Here is a 22552-nt window from a genome sequence, read left to right as displayed (position 1 = left end):
TATTCTCGTTACCCGATTCCTTACCTACCTTTTGATTGGATTAACTGCGTGGCCCTGTATAGGTCCAAGAGACAGGTAGGCCCAGCAGTGGTGATAACGAACCGTTGCTCGCCGTCGACCTTTCCCATGCCAATCGACGCCCCACAGGGAAGGCAGTCGCTCTCAACAGGGATCCACGTGTCACCGTGTCTCTTTCTCTCTGTGGGCCCCATCGATAAACCGCGCACAGCTCGGACGCGTCCTCTGACCGCGACTGGTCCGGTCAGGACCCCCGCGTGAGCCGCGGTTGCGGCCTTCTCCCTGCCTTCCCCCTTGCCAACAACGAGAAGGATTCGATCCAACCGCGTGCACGCGCCGCGCCCCTTCCAGCCACCTTCTCCGTCGCCGCAACATATAAATCAGCTCGACCCATCGCCATATCCCATCATCACCAAATCAAAATTCTTGAGCTCGAGTTGCAGACGAACGAAGGAAACCCCCGCCGCCACTGGGATCATTCATGACCACTTATCAGACTCCTTCGCTTGTCCCCGCCGCCTCGTTCGACGACGACCTCTTCTCCTATTACTACTCCTTTTTCCACGACCCCGCCACCGCCGTCCTCCCCGATCCTCAACCCCATTCCGCTCTCCCCCTGGCCATGGAATCCAAAGTCAAGAAGCGCCCGCGAGCGGATGACTTATCCCCCAGCCGGCTCGTTGCCTTGAAGCCCTTCGCCTCCTCTTCCCCCCCGCACGCCGACGATGACGCCGCAGGGGAGGAGCCACAGGCTGCGCCGCCGCCGCCGCCGCCGTTGCAGCCCGGGCAACGCCGGCTCTGGGTCAAGGACCGGTCCCGCGACTGGTGGGACCGGTACAACCATCCGGACCTCCCGGAGGACGAATTCCGGCGCGCCTTCCGGATGTCCCGCGCCACTTTCGACTTCCTCTGCGAAGAGCTCGGCTCCGCCGTGGCCAAGGAGGACACGGCGCTCCGCTCTGCCATTCCTGTCAGGCAGCGCGTTGCCGTGTGCGTGTGGCGCCTCGCCACCGGGGAGCCTCTCCGGCTTGTCTCCCGGCGCTTCGGACTTGGTATCTCCACCTGCCATAAGCTCATTCTCGAGGTCTGCACCGCCATCCGGAACGTGCTTATGCCGCGATCGCTCTTATGGCCCGGCCCATCCGATGCGGCCGCCGGAGCTGCGCGCTTCGAGGGCATCTCCGGCATCCCCAATGTCGTGGGTGCCATGTACACAACTCACATCCCCATTATCGCCCCCAAGATCGGCATCGCCGCCTACTTCAACCGCCGCCACACCGAACGCAACCAGAAGACCTCCTACACCGTCACCATTCAAGGTGTCGTCGACCCCGACGGCGTTTTCACCGACGTCTGCATCGGCTGGCCCGGGTCGATGCCCGACGACCAAGTGCTCGAGAAATCGGCATTGTACCAACGCGCCAACAGTGGCTTCTTGAACCACCAATGGATTGTGGGCGGCGCCAGCTACCCTCTGCTGGACTGGGTGCTGGTCCCGTACGCTCAGAAGAACCTGACATGGGCGCAGCACTCCTTCAACGAGAAGATCGGGGAGGTGCAGCGGGTGGCAAAAGAGGCCTTCACCAAGCTGAAGGCACGGTGGGGATGCCTGCAGAAGAGGACCGAAGTGAAGCTGCAGGACTTGCCGGTGTTCCTCGGGGCATGCTGCGTACTTCACAACATATGCGAGATGAGGAAGGAGGAGATGGTCCCGGAGCTGCGGTTTGAGCTGGTGGACGACGAGATGGTGCCGGAGAACAGCCTCCAATCGATGAGCGCCATGCAGGCTAGAGATAGCATTGCTCATAATCTGCTGCACCATGGCCTTGGTGGAACAGCTTTCTTGTAGGACCTGTTACAATCCAGCAATCTGCTACTCTCTTTGGTTCCAAAGATGGAGAAGCGACAGTCCAGTTGCTTTTGGTTTCAGTTGAAGATAGAGAAATGAAAACCTATGGACAAGGAGTACATGTTCCTGGGTGTAGCACACAAGGAAAGACAGAGTAGCTGTTCTGATTTGTTGATCAAGCCTCTTGATCCAAGTTGGCCATTAAAAGGCAAAATTGCCTGAGCTTCCCAAATGTAAGTGCCAATAGTGCAAGGATCTGAATTCATCTTGTGTTGCACAATCTTTGATTCTGGTGTTTCACTGCAATGGGAGGTATAAATATTGTGGTGTTGGAGAATTAGACTGGAATTGACTTGGTTTCCTCTGTTGAGCAGCTAGCTATCTGTTCTTGCTTGTGCAAGTTGATTTGAGCTTTTGCAACTTCAATTGTATCTTGAAACAGCTGGGAACATCAGCTAATCTGGTTGGGTGGCACAAGGAAATGCGACCATATAAATCTGGGAAATTAATAATTTGGCACAAGCTAAATCCGGTTAGCTGGAACATCAGCTAATCAGGTTTTCAGAGACAATAATAATTTGGTTTCGACATGAGCTACTTCACACTGTCATGACTTCAGCAATCGCAATGGAGAATTGTGTCTCTACTGAGATTAAGATCATGGATGGAGATTCTCTGTGATATTTAGCCCAATACATTACCTGATGATGAAAAAGTGCAGGACATGCCTGCTAAGACTCATTACGGTAATGCTCTGCTTGCAAGAACAGGGTGAACACTATATGGTGAAACAAGAAGAAGGTAACAGCAATCCTTTTAGTATGCTCCAATATCGACTAGCAATTCTAACATCTTCGACATGTATTTTTCTGGATTCTCCATGGATCGAGGACAATCTCGAGTTCCCAACAGTCCTCAGACCTGTCTGGAGAAGCACTAGAAGCAAGCAGAATATGTCAGTCAACTGCAAAATTGATGTGGCAACCCCATGATAGCAGTAGATCAGGCTTGATATGTGCTTAGAGGTTGTGGATAATTAGGGCAGCAGCAGCAGCAGAAGATACGGAAGGTAGGAGATCAGTTTTTGTCCAAAAACGAAGTCGTAAGGAGCAGAGGATGGTAACATGCAATTCCTTGGAAGAGAACTCCCATGGCAGCAGGGAGAAGTGAGTTTCTCATTCAAGTAGCAGAGGAGAGGAGAAGGATAGCCTTCTAGCAGTACTGTGCAAGACCTGCAGCATGGCAATGTAGTAGTAGTATTTAGCATGGGATTAGTAGTCAATTCTAATATTGAATCTAATGTAATGACTAGAGACTTCTATATTAGTTTATAATCATTCAGATAAACATAGTCTTAGTTTCATCTTTCTCTTTCTGCATTGATGATTTAGATTAGCTAATAGCAATTCTAATTATTTTTTCCTTTGGCAGGCTTCTATAGGGGAAGATGGAAACTACATCAGCTGGATGAGGGAACATTGTAGTCTGATTATTGATACCATTTTATGAGAACAGATACTGCCATCTATCTTATCAAACATGATTTAGTAACTATTGAAATCACTTTATCATTGTCAATATTGATTGTATTTGTGAAGAAAATTTGAGAAAGAATCCTAACATAGGATTCCTTTAAATTTTTTACCAGATACTCAAAATTATACAGCAAGTACTCCAATGCTCCATCAGCCTGGCATTAGGTTTGGTGTTGCTGTTTGAGAAGAAGAACATAGCATATCTGTAGCAAATCTTCCTATAATTGGAGGAAGTTTCTGAAGAAAGGTGACCATTCTATTCTCAGCTTCTCATCTGCACCATTTGTCTTATTTTCCAGATTTGAACTATGAACTACTAACATAGAGACTCCTCCTATCAGTCCCACAGAATAAAGCTATCATGTTTCTGCTGTAAAATCATATATCTCAGGAGAAAAATGTGTTCTTTCCAAGAAACAAAGGTTGAATTTTCATCTAAGAATGTTGAATTTCTGAAGTCAACCTTAAATTGTGTTGCTGGTTGTTATTATGTTGCTTAAATGGATCCATTTTGTCAAGCACATTAATGCTCTATCTAATTCGCTTATGACCCAAAGATGACAGTATATGCAAAATGTTGGATTAGTTTTTACTCATACAGTCATGACTTCATCTTTTCTTTTTTTTTGTTAATTGTTATTATAATATTTATCGGTTTGTGATTCGATCACAAAACTAAACCACTCTTTGTGTTTTGCAAATGACTTGCTCTTTGATCTTACGCTCTCGATCGAGTTCGATAAGATGTCTTACTTTGAATTCAAGAATTATTTTATGAGAAAATCACTTTGGATATTAAAGAAAAGGACAAGAAATATTATTTTATATTATATTTTATCTTTTTTTCATAGAAATGAAAATTATAAATAGGTAAGGTGATATCAAGGACACATAACTAGAATTAAGATTTTGATATTTGATAGCAAAGTCTTAGAATCGAATCTTATCTTCATCACCTATCTTAATATATATATATATATATATATATATATATATATAGTGGGCGCTAAATATCGAACAATATCTTAGAAATCAAAATATGCTTGTCCCAAGCAGACTACCTTGTTCTCGGGCGCAGGGCAATTCCATTGAGGGAAACCCAACAGGTGAACAAGATCGAGAGTCATATGATGTGCTGATTCTTTCTGATCGATCCAAGTAGGAAAAGTGCAGCTTGTGATGGAACTCCGTCACCAGTCACCTCAACATCTGATTCCAACTCATCTCAAGGTTTTTGGCCACACCTCCACCATGGGAAAAGAAGATGAGGTGGCTGCTGTACTCCATCCTCGGCATGCGATCCTCCTTTCAGAAAACAGGTGAACTTTTTGTAGGTAATCCGTGAGATCTTTACTGGTTGTGGCACGACACTTGTGCAGGGAATCGTAGCTAAATCTTGTGTGATAATATTTGCTCCTGTTTCTTTCTCAAGGTAAGCATTTGTTGAAGCTGAATTGGCTGTGGCTACATTGATGCAGTTGATGAAGACAGCTGAAGATTTTGTGGAGGTGTGGGGTTTGGGGTCCCAAACTTGTCTCCTAAAGACATTCTCTCATCCAAAATGTCAAACTCACCTACAAACCATGTGAGAGAATTATTTCTTTTTGGTCTTTTCTTTTTTTTCTTCTTTTCTTCCATTTATGTGTGGATGTCAATTCAAAAATAATCGAGATCTATATTAAATTTTACTAAATTTATTTTTATCTTGGTCGAGATTGACTTAAGCATCAAAGAGATTGGATTAATAAACATCGACCGGACACTTACACTCGAGCTTAATAATAATTATCTCAGTGTACAAAACTTGTGCACAAGAATCCAACAGAATAATCAGAAGTAGATTTTTGGTCTCTTTGGGGGATTGCTGACTTATCCCTTTCACCAACTCCACCGCCTGCCATCGAATATATCCCTCGTCATGTGAGAAGTCAAACATTGTCGCTCACCACCAAAACTTCACACTGTCATTTGGGGAGTCGCATTCCAAGTTGGCAATAGGTTCATAGGTCATACACCAAAAGCCTTGGCATTAGGAAACCTTCATGCAGCTTCTCTCCCATCATACAGCTCTGTGTTACACCGATAACAGTGGTCCATAAGGCCGATGTACGCATCTCCAAACTCTAACCTATAATTGTACCTCTCAGCTTTAACTGAGCTGAATAGTTGTCGTTTCCATGGTTGCCACCACAACTCCATTCAATTCCATGCATCCATTTGCTTGCCTAAGTATACACATGCATACCAATGATGTGCATTCTTATGAAATATTTATTGTTCGCATATACATAACATTTTTTTTACTATGAATATAAGATTATATTTGATTCCAAATTCAACGAAAATATAGTTATTAAACAAGAATTTTAAATCTTATCCTAAACCAGCGGTATATTCGCATGTTGGATCTTCTTGCATTGTTTGAGTCAGCTTCTTCTGCGGCCATGTGTTCGTTCCTCTTCGGCTCCTTTTTCTCTGTGACTTCCTTTACAGCCCTTGTGCTCACGTACATTGGAAGATGGATGATCGGATCTCTCCGTGTCGTCCTCCGTATCTTTGACAGGGACCAACATGTGTCCCCAAACATATCCCCAGGATTTCCTCTGCACTCTCCTCCTCCGCTCTCCCATGCCTGTTTACCTTCCACGCCACTGTTGTCTTCCCCTTCCTTCCTTCCTTCCTTCCTTCCTCCCCTGGTTATAAATAGCCCCCCAGCATTTCTTCCATTCTTCGCACACAACTATCTCGAATCACCTCAGCCGATGTCTCCGCAGAGACTTAGCCACATACCACCATCCTTTCTGATAACTCTCCCGCAGGGCCTCCTCGAGCTGGATATCGCCGATAGGATCTACGTGGATCCCGACACTACCACACGGTTCTCTACCGACTTCGGCCGCCTCACCAGAGCGCCCCCTTCGGCCGTGCTCTACCCGTCGTCCCCCGACGACATTGCCGCCCTCGTCCGGTTCTCCTACTTCTCACCCCACCCCTTCACCGTCGCCGCTCGAGGCTGCGGCCACTCCGTCAGAGGCCAGGCCCTTGCACCTGGCGGCGTGGTCGTCGACATGCCATCACTAGGCCGTGGCCGCGACGACCGGATCAATGTGTCACGGGGCGATGGGTCCTCCTTCTGGTACGTCGACGCCGGAGGGGAGCAGCTTTGGATCGACGTCCTGCATGAAACGCTCAAGCATGGTCTTGCACCCCGTTCATGGACTGATTATCTCCACCTGACCGTCGGCGGGACGCTCTCGAACGCCGGAGTAAGCGGCCAGGCCTTCCGGCATGGTCCACAGATTTCCAACGTCTACGAGCTGGAAGTCGTCACCGGTAGAATCTCTACATGTCTTTCCAGCCATAACATATACCACCGGAACAATTGCTCTCGTTCAAGCGTGTTCAGCCTTAAATTCCTGATTGATCTGATCGTTGGTTGTTCGACAGGGAAAGGTGAGATGATGATATGCTCCCATAACGAGAACCCAGCGCTGTTCTACGGAGTCTTGGGAGGTCTTGGCCAGTTGGGCATCATTACCAGAGCTCGGATCGCCGTGGAGCCTGCACCGGAACGGGTCCGGTGGGCGCGGCTCATCTACACCGACTTCGTCTCCTTCACCCGGGACCAGGAGCTTCTGATCTCGATGTCGGAGGAGGGATTTGATTACGTGGAGGGATCGCTGCTGATGATGGATCATAGCCTAATCGGCAACTGGAGATCTTCCTTTTTCTCGGACAGGGACTGGGAGAAGGTAAAGCTGCTGGCATCCCAGTTCGGTGCCATCTACTGCTTGGAAGGAGCTGTGTACTACGAGTTGGCCACGGCATCTTCGGTTGATCAGGTAAAAGTACTGATCTTGCTTTCTTCTCCCATGCAACATGTTGGCCGTGTACCCACCATCATATCTTCCCAGGACCCACGCCGCTGTACTGCTGAGATCCCCTTAGATTGTTAGTTCTCTCCCAAAGTTGCAGAGCCCAACACCCATGCAAACTGGTGTCCCATCTCATTCGTTCTAGATGGCTCCTCGATGCCGCCCAGCCTCCTGCTCGTGTTCATCCATGCATCTCTCTCTCTCTCTCTCTCTCTCAGAGGGTCTTCTCGAAAGTTCCATATAATTTGTAGCTTCAAGCTACTATTGATGTTGTTAAACGAACTGTCATAAGGGTACATGTTTCCTCTGCCTGTGAACATAGCTTTGACTTTAGTACAGGGACGGTAATTATCGCCGGTACTGAACATTCTTGTTTCCCCCACAGAAACTTGACTCCTTTCTTAAGCAGCTGAGCTTTGTCCCCGGCTTTGCCTTCGCCAAAGACGTCTCCTACATGGCTTTCCTCGACAGAGTCCACGACGGGGAGATGAAACTACGTTCCATGGGACTCTGGGATGTCCCCCATCCATGGCTGAACATATTTGTGCCCAAGTCTAGAATACGAGACTTCGAGATCGGGGTGTTCAAGGGCATCCTCAAGCCTAACAATTCCATGGGGCCAGTGTTGATATACCCCTTGAAGAAGAACAAGTACGTAGAACCCATTCCCGCCCTTCCAAACCTCTGGTTCAATGATTCATTAACTGTGCCAACAGCGAAGATGCATGCATGGGTGCAGGTGGGATGAAAAGATGTCGGCGGTGATCCCAGACGAAGAGATCTTCTACTCGATAGGTCTGCTGCGGTCTGCGATAATGGGTGATTGGGAGCACTTGGACGACCAAAATGATGAGATACTGAGGTTCTGTCATCGGGAAGGAATCGAGTATAAGCAGTATTTACCTCACTATACAGCACAGACCGATTGGATGAAACACTTCGGCCTCAAATGGAACGTTTTTGTGGATCTAAAGAGGCGATACGACCCGAAACTAGTATTGTCACCAGGCCATCGTATCTTTACATCCTCGCTTATAGAACATGTCTCGGAGCAAGAGATACTTTTTCTCAAGCTTTATTAGCTTGGGAGGGAGAAGACATGAATGAGCTCCCCAGCGCAGGTCATCATCTTAAGCCATAATCTAGACCTCCTTTTCTTTCCGAGAAACAGTATCGGCAATGTCTCACTTGCATTGCATGTCCAGAAATCTAGCGTACTTCACTTGCATTACATATCAAACTTAAGTCTCTTTTATAGAGGTATATCTACTTTTTCTTGAAAGTGGATATCTGTCTATCTTGTTAACATATACATATATAATTATAGATCGATCGAGAGTTAAGTATCACACGTAGCTGTCCCAGGAAGAAGTATTACGTGAAGGCGACGTAGTCTTTTTCATGTAAACCGAGGTAGAACAGCAGAGCGGTGACATCTTTCAAGTCGCATGCTTCCCATGATTAGTCTCCGTCAATGGGCACGCAAAACAAAGCACACTAATGGTGCCTCGATCCTCACCCGCCTGTGATAGATAGATGATCGCCATGGAGATGTGGCACGCCCCAGGCCGGTGCCATTAAGATTCCTCTGCGATCGGTGCGGTACCGTCTGAAACATGCGTGTCTCGGAGTTAATCATGAAGGGGAGAATATGGTGGGATTGCAGGCCTGGGGAGAAAGGGAAGATGAGATCTTCTACTTCAGAAATGGGACGGAAATAGTTTCGCATGACTTTTATGATGTCCTTCCTGCAATGGACCACTGGCAGCCATCACAGTGATTGCGCCAAAGACCGATGCAGATCTTGGAAGAACAGACTCAAGATTTCCGAACGCATCATTGGATTCTCCCGTTTTCTGGATATGACCACCGCCTTCATGTCTCCTTTTCTCGCTTCTCATCTGTACGAAACACCGACGATCTGCCACGATTACTATGATCTGATGCTTTTCCATTAAAACGGCAGCACTGCTTTAGTGATTTCGTTCATATCTGGACATCAATCCGATCGAGTGATGCATGGACTAATGAGGATTTACGATTGATCACATTAATCTGAATGGCGGCATCTTTGACTAATGATCATAAAGATAATCATAAATTGATCAGAAAGACAATCTCACTTTCCTTCTAATATTTGAGGTTTTATCTTTTTAAGTTATTTAAAGCTTGTACTCATACATCTCGAGTTATTAACTTGAGCATTAGAGAGAATCAAATCGAAAAATCTCACTCGATCTCGATCTTTATATAATTATATTTTCTCGAATCACGTTTGAATACAAATCTACATGAGAACAATTCTACAAGGCTATATACACAATACATCTGTCTTTTTGGGGATGGAGGTGTGGGAATGGAATTTGTTGTGCAATAGGTCATCAATATATATACACAATAAATCTGTCTTCAAATGTGAAGCATTAAAGGAACAAATTCAATAATATTAAAGGAACTATTATCAATGGCCAAACATTCACCATGGCATATCGACTATATCATTGGGATGTTAAGCATCTCCTCTCCTCCTCCTCTTGTGACTCACTTCTTTCACCGTTCTATATTGCTTTCGTAAATGTAATAAAGCAAGAATTGATAGTTGTAATTTTGTATGGTAGGGATCCTTTTCTAGTGAATTATTTATACCGCTCCAAGATGAGTCACACAAGTCTTTTTCGTAGAACTGTGAAGATCTCATAGCTTATTTTCTTTCATAAAAAAAACTCGAATAAACCTGATATAACTAGAAGATTGTACCATACTCATACCGATCAAGGATTGTACCATACTCATACCAAACAAATATATACTAAACGGTGCCAAATAGTATCAATGATAATGTTTCAAAGAGAAGAGGAAGACTCATGGAGGAGGCCATATGAGAGAATGACAAAAAAAAAAAAAAAAGAGAGAGAGAGAGAGAAGAGAAACAATGGAGGAAGAGTAGGAAAAAGATGAAGCGATGAAGAAGAAGGGAGAAGATCAAGAGGGAGTGTACCAAAGAGATAAACGATGGCGATAGCAACAACAACAACATCACGGATGAGAGCAACGCCTACAAGAAGAGGCCTCAAGTTAACAAGCTCTAAAACGACGACATCGCACTCAATGCCTACAAGAATCTATCAAAAGATGAACCTGTCAGCTTGAGTTTTCACTTACATGTGCTTGATATTATGGTGGCGACGTATTTTGTTTGGTAAGTGCCGCAAATCATCCAGCTTGGTACACGTCAAAGAGAAACCTGATACCAGTGAACACAAGACAGCATTTCAATGTTAATAATTCAGATACACTACTAAACACTAATAGTGTCTAATGCTACTGGTTAATATTCATCAGGATTTAGCAGAAATTCCTACACAATAGTCTTTATTTCTTATGAAAAGCATAAATAACAGTGACAGCAGTAATTTGGTTTCTCAACAAATACATCCACAAAACATGACTAGATGTTGTATAAAACATAATTTTACAAAAATCTATATAGGAATTAATTCTCCGGGATACGGTAGCAAAAGCAAGGGGATCAAACACTCAAGCAAGAAACAACCCAAGTTTCTGAGGTTATTATTCATGCCGCGCCGTGGCAGATGAAAAGTTGAAGTTGTACAGACAGAATTAGTGTGCTGTATCACTGCTGTGGCAGATGAAAATTTGAAGTTGTACAGACAGAATTAGTGTGCTGTATCCCTGCTGTAATAGTGATCTAAGGTCTTTGCAGGTATGCGGTGGAGAAGCTCGCGAGGGAAAATACGTAGAAGCGTCCATGCGAGATCCAGCGACTGGAAGATGTTTCGAGTGTCATATGCTCCTTGAGTAACAAATTTCCTTTCAAACTTGTCCAGAAACTCGAGATAAAGCTGTGAACAACAACAATCACGACATCGTAAGCATGACGCAGTTTCATCCCTGAAATACACATGGACAGGCAAGCAAGCAGGAAGGCACAGAGAGAGAGAGAGAGAGACCAAATCCTCGGATGACAGTGCCTCCTCTCCTACGACTGCCTTCATAGCTTGAACATCCTTTCCAATCGCATAATTAGCATAGAGCTAGAAAATGAAGGCAATTAAATGAATGGATATTTCAATGAAGAAACATATATAATTAGTATGGATACCTATATCATTCATAACAAACCTGGTTAGAGACATCAGCATGATCACGCCGGGTCATGCCCTCACCAATAGCACTCTGCAAGGAAACCAAGAGGAAAGTGGTATTCATAGACTACTGGCTACCTGATTACCTTCATGATTGACAGAAAGAAATGAACATTAAATCCATATCAGGTAAAGAAATTAACCTTCATTAGCCGAGATAAAGAAGGGAGGACATTGATAGGAGGATATATCTTCAAACATAGCAAAGATAATTAGTCAGTGAACCCATAAGAAAAAGTAAATAGTTCCACAATACCCAGTAACATAGCAGAAACCAGAGAGATCATCCATAGCACACTAATGATGGAAAAAAATGGGCCCTTTGTGATAGCAATGTATGCAGCATGTACCTGCCGATTATGGAGCTGCCTATCGATGTAAATTTGACCTTCAGTGATATAACCAGTAAGATCAGGTGTCGGATGGGTAATATCTGTACAAAAATAGAACCTTTCAACCAAAATTAGAGCATTTCTCTCCCTAACTATACTGCAACTGGGAGAAAATACAGCAAAGGCTCCCATGAATTATTCACACAGCAGTCTGGTATACAAGCATCATGAAAATGCAAGAGACGATGTAGATATCTCTTGCAGCTACCATATTAGAATATTTGTGGAAGTTCCTGATCCGAATTTTATATGAAGAAGGCAAGAAAAGGAAAAAAAAAAGATTATTAGCATAGTACAAAAACATGATATCTAACAAATACCATCATTTGGCATGGTTAAGATGGGTATCTGTGTAATGGAGCCTTTTCTTCCTTCTATCCGTCCAGCACGCTCATATATAGTTGCCAGATCAGTGTACATATACCCTGGATAACCACGTCTACCTGGTACTTCCTCTCGGGCTGCTGATACCTAAAAGCATAATGATATCGATTAGGAACAAAAATAGCTCATCAATTTAGTAGTTGAAAATATTGCTTGGAGTAGCTTCATGCATAACCAGATGAAAATCCATAAAAGGGAAAAATATAACAATAGATATCCAATGCAATTTGTTGAATGAAATTAGAAGTCTACTGGTTGAAGAAAGATGAAAACAAAAACTGAAGGAATTGAATAGATTGAACCTATACTTATGTACTAGATTTTTTTTAATCTATAACCTTTTATGCAGGAGAAAATATCTGCAATGTAGAAGCCTTTGTTTAGCTCAAGCAGAACAGTTCAGTTTCAGGAAACAAGCATATGATATACATGAATGCAAGGCCACGCTCATGCTGCTGCCAAACCTTCCACCAGTGCATGCTGGCACATGGTACCACCAGAACTGATGGAGACATTTTCAGGAGATAAATACAAAGTAAACCCATGAATACGCAGATTGTTTAGATGACATGAAAAATTTATCATACAATTTACAATTTGAAGGTAGATATTAAATGCATATTTTCATGTCTGAGATAGTTTTGTTAAGAGGACAAACTCAGTGTATGAGACTCGACAGAGTGTTGTTGATTTTAATTTAAAAAATACCTCACGAAGTGCATCAGCATATGAGCTCATGTCAGTTAGGATGACAAGGACGTGCTTCCCACATTCATAAGCTAAATATTCTGCTGTTGTGAGTGCAATTCGTGGAGTAATAATGCGCTCAATGGTGGGGTCATTTGCCTGGCCAAATAACATAAGAACAAATGAATGTTAAACAGTAATATATCCTTTTCATTTAAAAAAAAAGAAGATTGTTAAACCATTTTATAACCTGTTAAACATTGCAGAAAAGTATAGTAAAGGAGAAGCACAAGTTTACTAACAGAAATACAAAGGGTGCTTACCAAATTCAGAAAAAGAGTCACTCTCTCCATCGAACCATTTTCTTCAAAATCACGTTTGAAAAATTGTGCAGTTTCCATATTGACTCCCATAGCAGCAAATACGATAGCAAAATTGTCCTCTTCTTTATCCTGTTGTTAAATAGCACTAGATATTTCAATCCCAATTCAGAAAGAAAATGAGTTCTACAAGATCAGATCACCTGAACATGGCTTATGGTTGTAAGTTATCCTTCAAGAAATGTACAATCTAAAAGTTACAGTAGGAGCCTATTATATGCCAACCAAGAAAATTTTGATTACTTATCATTGTAATCATTGTAATCCTTGGTACGACGATAAGGTTGTTCCTTTGCGACATGGGAGACCAAGGTTCGAGTCACGAAAACAGCCTCTTTAAATATTTAAAGGTAAGGCTGTGTACACTGACCCTCCCCAGACCCCGCATTGGCGGGAGCCTCGTGTATTGGGTACACCCCCCCTTTTTTGATCTTTGTAATCATCAATAGTTCAACAGCAGTTACTTGTTACTTCAGGATTATACAATCAAGCAGTTCCATTTATCCAACCCAGCAGCAACAATATTTGAAGCACATATGACACATAAAAAAGCTTGACATATGTTGCTTATAATCCAATGCATCCATTTTTTGTGCTACATTTCAAGGCCTGATAAGCAGAGCCGATGTCAAATCAGGTACCACAATAAGTAATTTCTGCATCTTGAATCTAAATACAAGATACGAGCAGGTCTTGGCAATTTTAATAGCGCAAAGTAGCCAAGTCTACAGGTTGTGCTAACGTAAATGAATTATTGTTACTGGAACTCATTCCTTAGAAAAAATGTCTCTGGTTACTTCTTCAGAAATGCAATAATCATAATTTGTGACAAGAACTATCATGCTGGTTGGGACGTGCCAAAATTATGTCAAGTTGTGTCTGGGCCAAGTTTTTGGATAGCCCCAGCTGGTACAAGTGGTATATTGAACAGGACAGCATGGTGGTTTGTAAGGTGCCAAAACGGCATGGGTGTGTGCCCATGCCACAAAATTACAATCCTTTCTGCAAAGAAAGTTATTTAAAACTTGTACAAAGCTAAGTTACCATAATATGTGCCTTGGTTATTAATTACATGAGATTGATGGATCCGAAATACCTCCAAAAGATTGTCAGATTTTTCTAGACGCTTTACAAGACCAGCCTGGCGACAAATCTGGGCAGCTATTTCATTGTGAGGGAGACCAGCAGCAGAAAAGAGAGGGATCTTCTGTCCTCGAGCAATGGAATTCATAACATCAATGGTAGATATTCCAGTTTGAATCATTTCTTCAGGATAGGTTCTTTCACTAGGATTAATAGAACTTCCTGCAACAGATTTAAGTTAACTCCTTTTGTAAGAAAGAAACAGTCAGTACAACATCAAGTTATAAATCACTAATCACCAACTTACCAGATATATCCAAATAAGCCTCAGGCAAGATTGGAGGGCCATTATCTATTGGCTTTCCAGAGCCATTGAAAATGCGTCCAAGCATATCAAGAGATACAGGGGTTTTCAAAACCTTAGTCAAGATAAGAAAGAAATTAGTGTGGTCACGCAGCAAAGACTAACAGAAAAGCACATAAAAGCAGTCTTTCAAAAATTACAAAGAAACTTAATTCCTAACAAGCAGAATGAAAATGCAATCTAAACCAACTGTTGGATATTGAACACGGTTGAAAGTTGAATAATGCTGCAGCTGCACATGCACATACATACAATCAAAATCCACTTATGTGCTCCCAACATTGCTGATTGGTATCCAGTTATGTGCAAAACACAGGATTTACCAATAAAAGCAATGGGACAAATTCAAGCACTACAAGTCATTTTTTATGCACATTGTGTGGAGGCAGTTTCACTTAGGCATGAACGTAAGTTTAGTATACTCAAGTTTGCTCCATTTGGCCAATCAATGGTTCCTATATGTAAAAAGTGGTTCCATATGATATCCTACATTGCATTTGATCATTTTCATGCTCATTCACTGAAAAATCTCATTCCTTAAATAGATTGAGATAGTTAATAGCATTTCACATCTTAAAAAGATAATAATGAATGGACTACTAGGCTAGCACAAAAGCAGTGTTCATTATAGTAATAAAGGCTTGCATAAAATGCCTTCTGTCCTAAGTTTGAAGCTATACAATGCATTCTGAGACTGAATGACAATGACTGAATACAACTTAAGATACTTGTTTTAACTCATTTAACAGAGATAACATTACCATTCCCTGATTACACAACAGAATGAGAAAAACCTTGCTCGTGGGCTTGTGGAAAACAGTTGTATGTCCACACATAAAGTAAGATATATTTCTAGATAACAATCATTAATAGCACATATAGTTTGCAATCTGTTGTACAAAGTTCAGACTGTCTAATACATCATTTCCAAAGATAAGATACACATGTAATCAAGCTGAAGTATATCAAGGTATTTGTTGTCAATTCCTCACCAGTAATTATATGATGATATACAAGAAAGTCAAAGAAACAGTATATCACCTCGCCAGTGAATTGGACAGTGGTGTATTTGTTGTCAATTCCTGATGTCCCTTCAAAAACCTAACCACCACAAAAGAATGTCAAATAAAGATATGCCTAAAAATAGCTATAAAAAACAATTGTAGATTCTTTGGTATCTTTAAGAGTATTAAAAAAATAACAAGGTTAATTATTATGAACCAAACTAAATATAGTGGGATGTTTAGACACAATAAGGTGGTGCTCACTCACTATATGGTTAAAACAACAAGAGCTTTAACTCGAAAGAAAGTATGATGAATTATCATATATTGACTTTGACTAGGATTTGACTAGGGGTATTCTGGGGATTTGAATATTGATATTTTTATTTAAACCTAATTAAGAATATATTGATAATATAAATTTTGAGTTTTGGGGTTTAGGGCAAAGGGTTTGCAAGAACGAGTTCAAATCAATTTGCAAAAGCTAGCTTGAGCCGTGCAAACCCAAAGCACAATAAGTACATTTTAAATAACTATGTGAGGTGATCCAGAAGGAGTTCAACCCAATGCAAGCACGCGATTGGTCCATGTGCAGGCACGACATTCAATGGGTAGGCCAAGCACCAGCTCGGCCTATGCATATGTTCGTAGCTCAAGGAGGACATAGATACACAGGCAGGGAGTAAGCACCAGCTTGGCCCACACGTGAGGCTTGACTAAGACTAGGCTTGCCAGCCAAGCGAGCCTAGGTGAGTTCTAGCATGGTCAACCATGCATGCTAACCTAAGTGCCCCAAGCACAACTTAGCCCAAGTGTGACAAGCCAAAGTAGGCCAAACTTGGCACGGTCTAGCGCAGGTGAGTCGTACTCTATGTGGTCCAATCAAGCGAGTCGAACTTAGTGAGGTCTAAACAAGCAACCAAATCTAGTCAAGCAAGCCAACCTATGGTAGCCCAACGGTCAGCATACTGAAATTATTAGGTTGAGTTGTAAAGTTGTGAGCATGTATTTGTAAATTCCAAGGACTAAATTGTGAATTCATCATAACTTTTTGATTTTTGGCATTGTATTCCTCATGAAATTTTAGATTCTTTTTAAACTAATGATTTCAAGAAATTTTGACATGTTATTACCGATTGATATTTCTTTTGACAATCACTTATTGCATGATACATCTAGTGATGATTTAATTGTAAATGAATACGAAGATCTGTTGTAAGTGTCATACAAACTTTTGATGCATGCATAAATGTTTTATCAGAAATTATCATACTTCATGTGAGAAATTGAAATAATGCATTGAAAATGAAGATCATACGAATTTCAGCTGCGTAATAATGGACTTGCAAGTGAAGGTAGTTTATGGATGACACAACCTTCTTGTCAAAAGAGTTTAGGCTGCATTAAGGAACACATTTGTATTTTTAATGTGCAATTATAGAAAGGGGTTTAAGTGAATGTACAATTGTGGAATGCTTCGAGTGTTTGGTAAACAACAAATGAAAATTGCATTCTAAATGCGCATTGAAGTGTTGTTTGGTAAAATTGTATTTTAAAAGTCCACTGAATATTTTGTGACAAATGTACCCTTTTAATATTTTTAAAATTTATTCAAAATGAATACATATTTTTTATTTAGATTAATAAATAAAATAAACAAATGAATGTATGTAATCTTATAAAAAAGTTAATATGGCCCAAATATATAATAAATAAATAAATGTATCATGTAAATAAATATAAAAAAATCTTTATAAATAAATAAATAAAATTTCATCTTATAGAAAATATATATTATATTAATTTCTCACTAAATCATTTTGATAATCATATGATTTTATATAAAGTCATGGGGTACTTTTGAAATTTGAAATATTACATTAGCATCCTGCAAATACTGAAATGCTAATAATACTATCCCGATGTAGCATCAGCATTTGATTATTTTCAATGTAGCATCCAAGCCAGATGCGATTTGAAAAACATTTACCAAACATCAATTCACAATTGAAATATATATTGAGCTCTCAATGCATATTTAAAATGTGTTCCCAAATGTACCCTTAATTATATTGTGGCATAACACGTATCATGTACCACAGCATTAAGCCTTATAAGATGAACTCAAGGCTACTGGTCCTCCATTATAATTCTATTAAAAAAGGTTGCACTTGTTAAATTAAAAGCTTTGGGGCCCCTCACATTAATGATTCAAGTCCATTATGTTTTTCTCCTCCACTTATCATCCAATACCTCACAGTGACTACCTTCAATGCCAACTGAATACTTATAAATCTCATTTCCCACCGCGGTGAACTCTCTAGGCTTTCTCTTGTTTTATGCTATTCTTCCAAATTTCCAGCATGACCCTTCTATGGTCCTAAGAAATGACACAAAAGACCTATCCAAGCCTTTTTGTGGGTTCACTAACTTACTCGATCTGATACTGTTTACTGACCAAGTCAAAGATTTGGGAGTATGGAACATTTCACTTTTTCCGAACCGTCCCTACCTAACGAAGCTACACTTGCATGGATAGGGATAGTCCAGTTCATGAGGCTCCCACCAAAGCAAGGCCTAGGGTGGGTCATCGTACACATTTTTACCCTTATATGCAAAGAATTTCTTTCCATGACTAGAACCTAGTTATCTAAATTATGCACAGATGAAAAGTCTAGCACATGTTAGCTGTCTAAGAACAAGGAATGACAATGCATGGGCCTATCCATACAATTTCCTCAGCTTGGTACATATTTTACTAAAATTGAAGTTGCTAACATGATAAAAAGATTAATCATTTATATTAACTCTTCTGTATCATTTATGTGGATTTCAGAAAGAAGCCTGATACTCTTCATCAAAACAGATCAAGTTGATGATGCCTTCACTGTGACTTTTAGCATGACGTACAAGGTTTGTGCTTTTTGTTTAAGCGTTTCTGCCATGGGTACAAATTCCTAGGTTTATAGATCAACCCCTCAAAACTAAGGGACAATAGATCTAAATAGCTCATAACAACTTCAGATACATATTTCCTTTAAATCCCAAGTCAAAAGTTGGCTTAGGTTATGTTTCTAATTTAAGTTTCATATTTACTATGTTTTATTTCTTGGTAAATCCCATCATCGCATCAAAGTTGGCTTCTAAAATTCTGACACAACATTTGCCTCATTTATTCAATGACATCACTGTGTTAAGTGTGCAGGTACATCAAATCTGACTTTTCAGAAAACAAGCCAGGCAATAAATGTATCTAAAGACATGATAAGGGGAAAAAATAGGTATAATGAACTGGAGAAACAGAAAAACAATTTCACAGATCATGACACTGTAAAACAAAAAAGAACAATGAAGTCTGGAATGGCTTGCATAAACAGATCTAATATAAAAGTTCATATTCAGTTTTCTAGGATCAGGAAATATAAGTAGTGCAGAGATCTAAATGAGAATGAATGAAAGGGCTGATTGCTATAAAAAGGAGTCACAACCTACAAGTCACACACAGGTCCAAACTGACCTGCACAGAAATTCTAAAGTAAAAGCATTTACAACAATAAAAAATCAACAAGTATTAGCACCTGAACAACAGCTTTTTCACCATCAACTTCAAGGACCTGACCACGCCGGATGGTGCCATCTCCTAATCGTATATTAACAATCTCCTGATACTTGGGACCCTGAAAGGAATTGATTATTGTGAGCAAAAAGTGCACAGAAAACTCATACAACAAGAATTTAGTGCACAATTTCAACAAAAAAAAAAGATAAAAGAACAGAAAATCAATTGATAAATAAGGCAGAGTAGTACCTTCACTTTATCCAAGATGACCAAAGGTCCTGCAACTCCAGAGACAGTCCTGTACTCTGTGTCACCAAAAAGATTATATCATAGGTACTTTATCATATAGCATAATTACAAAAACACATAGAAGCTCCATATGCATCATGATTCATTTATACAATCATGATAGAACAGGAGAAAAAAATCAGAATAATCACCTTTCTCTAGTTTGAGGACCAAAGATAAGAGACAGTTCATTATGACAATAGATTAACTCATCCAAGATGTATTATGAGACTGACAGCCTCACTCCCTGGACTTGATTACCATGTGGTCCAGGCAGGTCAAATGGAGCCCGGAGGCCCTAAATTCTGTCCAAACAGCAGTGAGGCATCCCAGACCCAATCTGACCATTGCTGGGACTTAACCGATTCTTTTTCTAACCCAAATAGGAACTCAAACACTATTCAGGTTGAAAGAGTACAGATACCATTTTTTTCTCCCAATTTAGAAAAGGGAAAGAGAGTGATTGGCTCTCCAAGCTTCAGAAAGAGGGTCAACCAACAGGAGAGACCTTCAAGGCCATCTGGCAGAGTATGGATGCAAGAAATTCTGTTTCATTCTGAAAGTTAAGCCAAATGTAATTATGAATAGATCATAAAAGTAATATAAAAGAAGGTTTTTCAAGCAAGGAATTAAATTTAGATTGCAATAGTTGGCCATTTGACTGGTAAGTTGTCTGGTCTAGGCCAAAGTGAGGCTCACAAATGGTAAGCATACAGCACCAGGTTTACCAGGAAGTAAGCAAATGGTAGGTACCTTTTCCATTCTTTTAATTTTGAAAAGTGTCAACATTTTTTTCCCTTCTTCTTCTCTTTCTTTCTAATTTTCTGTCAGGCTCTTTGGCACCCCACCTTAGCCTACTTCTCGATGTCAGTGTCAACTCCTCGTCCTCCACTTCACTGTCACCTTCTCCTTGCTGCCTTGCTGCCACCTCCTCCCACTCACCTGGACTGCCACCTCCTCCTGCTCTCTTCTCTCTCTTTCTCTTTTTATCTCTGGTCCAAGTGACACCAAGCAGTATCGAGTATCAGCAAGCCTCCCAACACGGCTACCATATGGTCCGACCACCAGCTGGTATCAGTACCAAACCAAAATTTAACCCACGATTACAATTATACCGATTTTAAAAAAGCAATTAAAAAATCTGCATCCGGTTCCTTGGTACTGAAAAAATGGTTAGGAGGATATAAACATAGTTCAAATTTTAAAGTTTCACTACGACAATATAGGAAGTACCAATGTACTATATCAGCGTCTGATATATGAATGATATAGATAATCAAGGTTCACAATAGTTAACATAAAGAACAGGACTAATGCGCAATATCTCCAAGAAACTTGTTGCCCCTAGCACTATAAACAATTCACAACATGTCGGCTTCTTAAAGAACAATACAGCCATAATGCCCCAACTATTTGGGGTCTGCTTCCGAAAGAACCATATTTTACAAATAGATGCTAATGTGCCTATTTAAAAGTTCATTCCCAGACCAAACATCAATAAATTGGATAGTTTTATTAGATAACCCTATATCCTTATTCTCAGAGTCTAGTGCAGAATTTTATTTAAATATATATTCTACATCATGCAAATGGAGGGCCTAATATAGTTAAGTCCTCAATCACTCAAGAATCCATACATTCCACATCAGTGTATGGACAAGCCTCTCGAGAATAGGTATAGGTTCAAAATTTCGGCAAACTTGTTAATCAAGAAAAGCTAAAAACACATCGAGTTTCTTGATATGGATTGTTAAAGGCATCAAAATGCATGGATCAACATTAAAAAAAAAACCAGCTGGAACAACAAGAGACAGATGATCAGATATTATGTACCCATGCCAATCTCCAATGATCCTTCCTCCACGTCAATGCTCTTCTTTGACTCGCCCATGCTGACTACCTGAAGACGGTTAAAAGCAACTATTCTATCATCTTTTTTTATAACAAATTCACATATTCAGAATCAAACCACAGACAAAAGAATCAAATTTTTCCACTTTTTAAGTAGAGAAAACAAGATTCCAAGGACCCTATGGCTCAGGCAATTACTGATATCTTGATATAAAAATAAAAATAAAAATGCAAAGCAAATTCATCAATTTCATGACAAGCCAACACTTCCAACACCATCTGAATGAACCAAATGCATCAAATCACCCTCCTCATATAAAAGCTTTGCACCATCGGGCCTTGTAAGGAGAGAGCAAAAAGAACTACCGGCCGATCTACTTCCAACTCACATTAAGAAGATACTACAGCCTAAAAATTGAGATTGCATCAAATGTGGACACGACGAAATCGAAAAACTAAGACACCTAGATTTCGCAGTTAGAGATCAACTTAATTTATAATTCACACTTCTATCAAGATCTTAGTCTATGATAATAACGCGAGAAATTTCGATCAAAAGATAGCGCCCTAAGAACAAAGCCAAAAACGCAATCAACCGAGTGAAACAGATGAAATCAAACGACAAATTCGAACTACCAAAACAGCAGCCTCGTACCTCAGATTGGATCGAGGAGTGAAAAGAGGGAGGAAACGACGGAAGGGCGCAGAGGCGGCCGTAGATGAGGACGAAGCAGAAAAATCATACGAAAACGAGCATTTTAGAGCTTCTACGCCGCTCGCAGGATCAATCATCGGGCGAGGGCCGGTGCCCGTCCAATTGGTGCGCGACAGCCGTCGGATGGGAGGTGGACGACCAACTTGATGATCGAGACCGTCCGATTGATGAAACAGGTGATTCAACTCCGCCGACTTGTTTCATATTAGTGCACCCTCTCATCACCTTCCGTTGTTTGCGATCCGAGTCTCGTCTTCCTCATTCCCCTCTAGACTCTCTGTTTCTTTAGTTCTGCCGCTCCATCTGATGCTGATGCTGATGCTGATGCTGTTGCTTCGTGTAACTCGTAGCTTGAAGACCTTTTGAGTTGGGAGAGATTATTCCTTTTTAATAAGGATTAAA

General features: G+C 41.0%; 3 protein-coding genes across 4 annotated transcripts; 2 read left to right on the top strand and 1 right to left on the bottom strand.

Annotated features, from left to right (window-relative positions):
- The first annotated feature begins 406 nt into the window (after window positions 1–406).
- On the top strand, window positions 407–2244 carry LOC103985522 (protein ALP1-like). The gene has a single exon (XM_009403247.3). It carries the CDS (start codon window positions 500–502, stop codon window positions 1865–1867), a length of 1368 nt encoding a protein of 455 aa, XP_009401522.2. The 5' UTR covers window positions 407–499; the 3' UTR covers window positions 1868–2244.
- Window positions 2245–6050: 3806 nt separating this feature from the next.
- LOC135611840 (cytokinin dehydrogenase 6-like) lies at window positions 6051–8487 on the top strand. Its single transcript, XM_065107486.1, has 4 exons — window positions 6051–6735; window positions 6850–7244; window positions 7663–7928; window positions 8017–8487. Exons 1-4 carry the CDS (start codon window positions 6165–6167, stop codon window positions 8357–8359), a joined length of 1575 nt encoding a protein of 524 aa, XP_064963558.1. The 5' UTR covers window positions 6051–6164; the 3' UTR covers window positions 8360–8487.
- A 2134-nt stretch (window positions 8488–10621) lies between these two features.
- On the bottom strand, window positions 10622–22466 carry LOC103985524 (V-type proton ATPase subunit B 2). Of its 2 annotated transcripts, XM_065109649.1 has the most exons (17): window positions 22091–22466; window positions 21418–21484; window positions 20338–20652; window positions 19737–20140; window positions 19546–19601; window positions 19316–19414; window positions 15775–15834; window positions 14677–14788; window positions 14383–14591; window positions 13230–13358; window positions 12928–13065; window positions 12156–12306; window positions 11794–11876; window positions 11587–11634; window positions 11421–11474; window positions 11249–11332; window positions 10622–11140 (listed from the first exon to the last, which is right to left on the bottom strand). In XM_065109649.1, exons 4-17 carry the CDS (start codon window positions 19774–19776, stop codon window positions 10955–10957), a joined length of 1449 nt encoding a protein of 482 aa, XP_064965721.1. In that variant the 5' UTR covers window positions 19777–20140; window positions 20338–20652; window positions 21418–21484; window positions 22091–22466; the 3' UTR covers window positions 10622–10954. The 2 variants fall into 2 exon arrangements, with proteins under 2 accessions (XP_064965721.1, XP_009401523.1); XM_009403248.2 differs by lacking the exons at window positions 19737–20140; window positions 20338–20652 and having other exon boundaries at window positions 22091–22465.
- Between the last annotated feature and the right edge of the window lie 86 nt (window positions 22467–22552).

The sequence above is a fragment of the Musa acuminata genome, chromosome BXJ2-5 (assembly GCF_036884655.1).
Source record: "Musa acuminata AAA Group cultivar baxijiao chromosome BXJ2-5, Cavendish_Baxijiao_AAA, whole genome shotgun sequence".
Lineage (NCBI taxonomy): Eukaryota > Viridiplantae > Streptophyta > Magnoliopsida > Zingiberales > Musaceae > Musa > Musa acuminata.
Note: the sequence above shows the minus strand (reverse complement) of the source record. Positions and strands in the feature narration are given on the sequence as shown.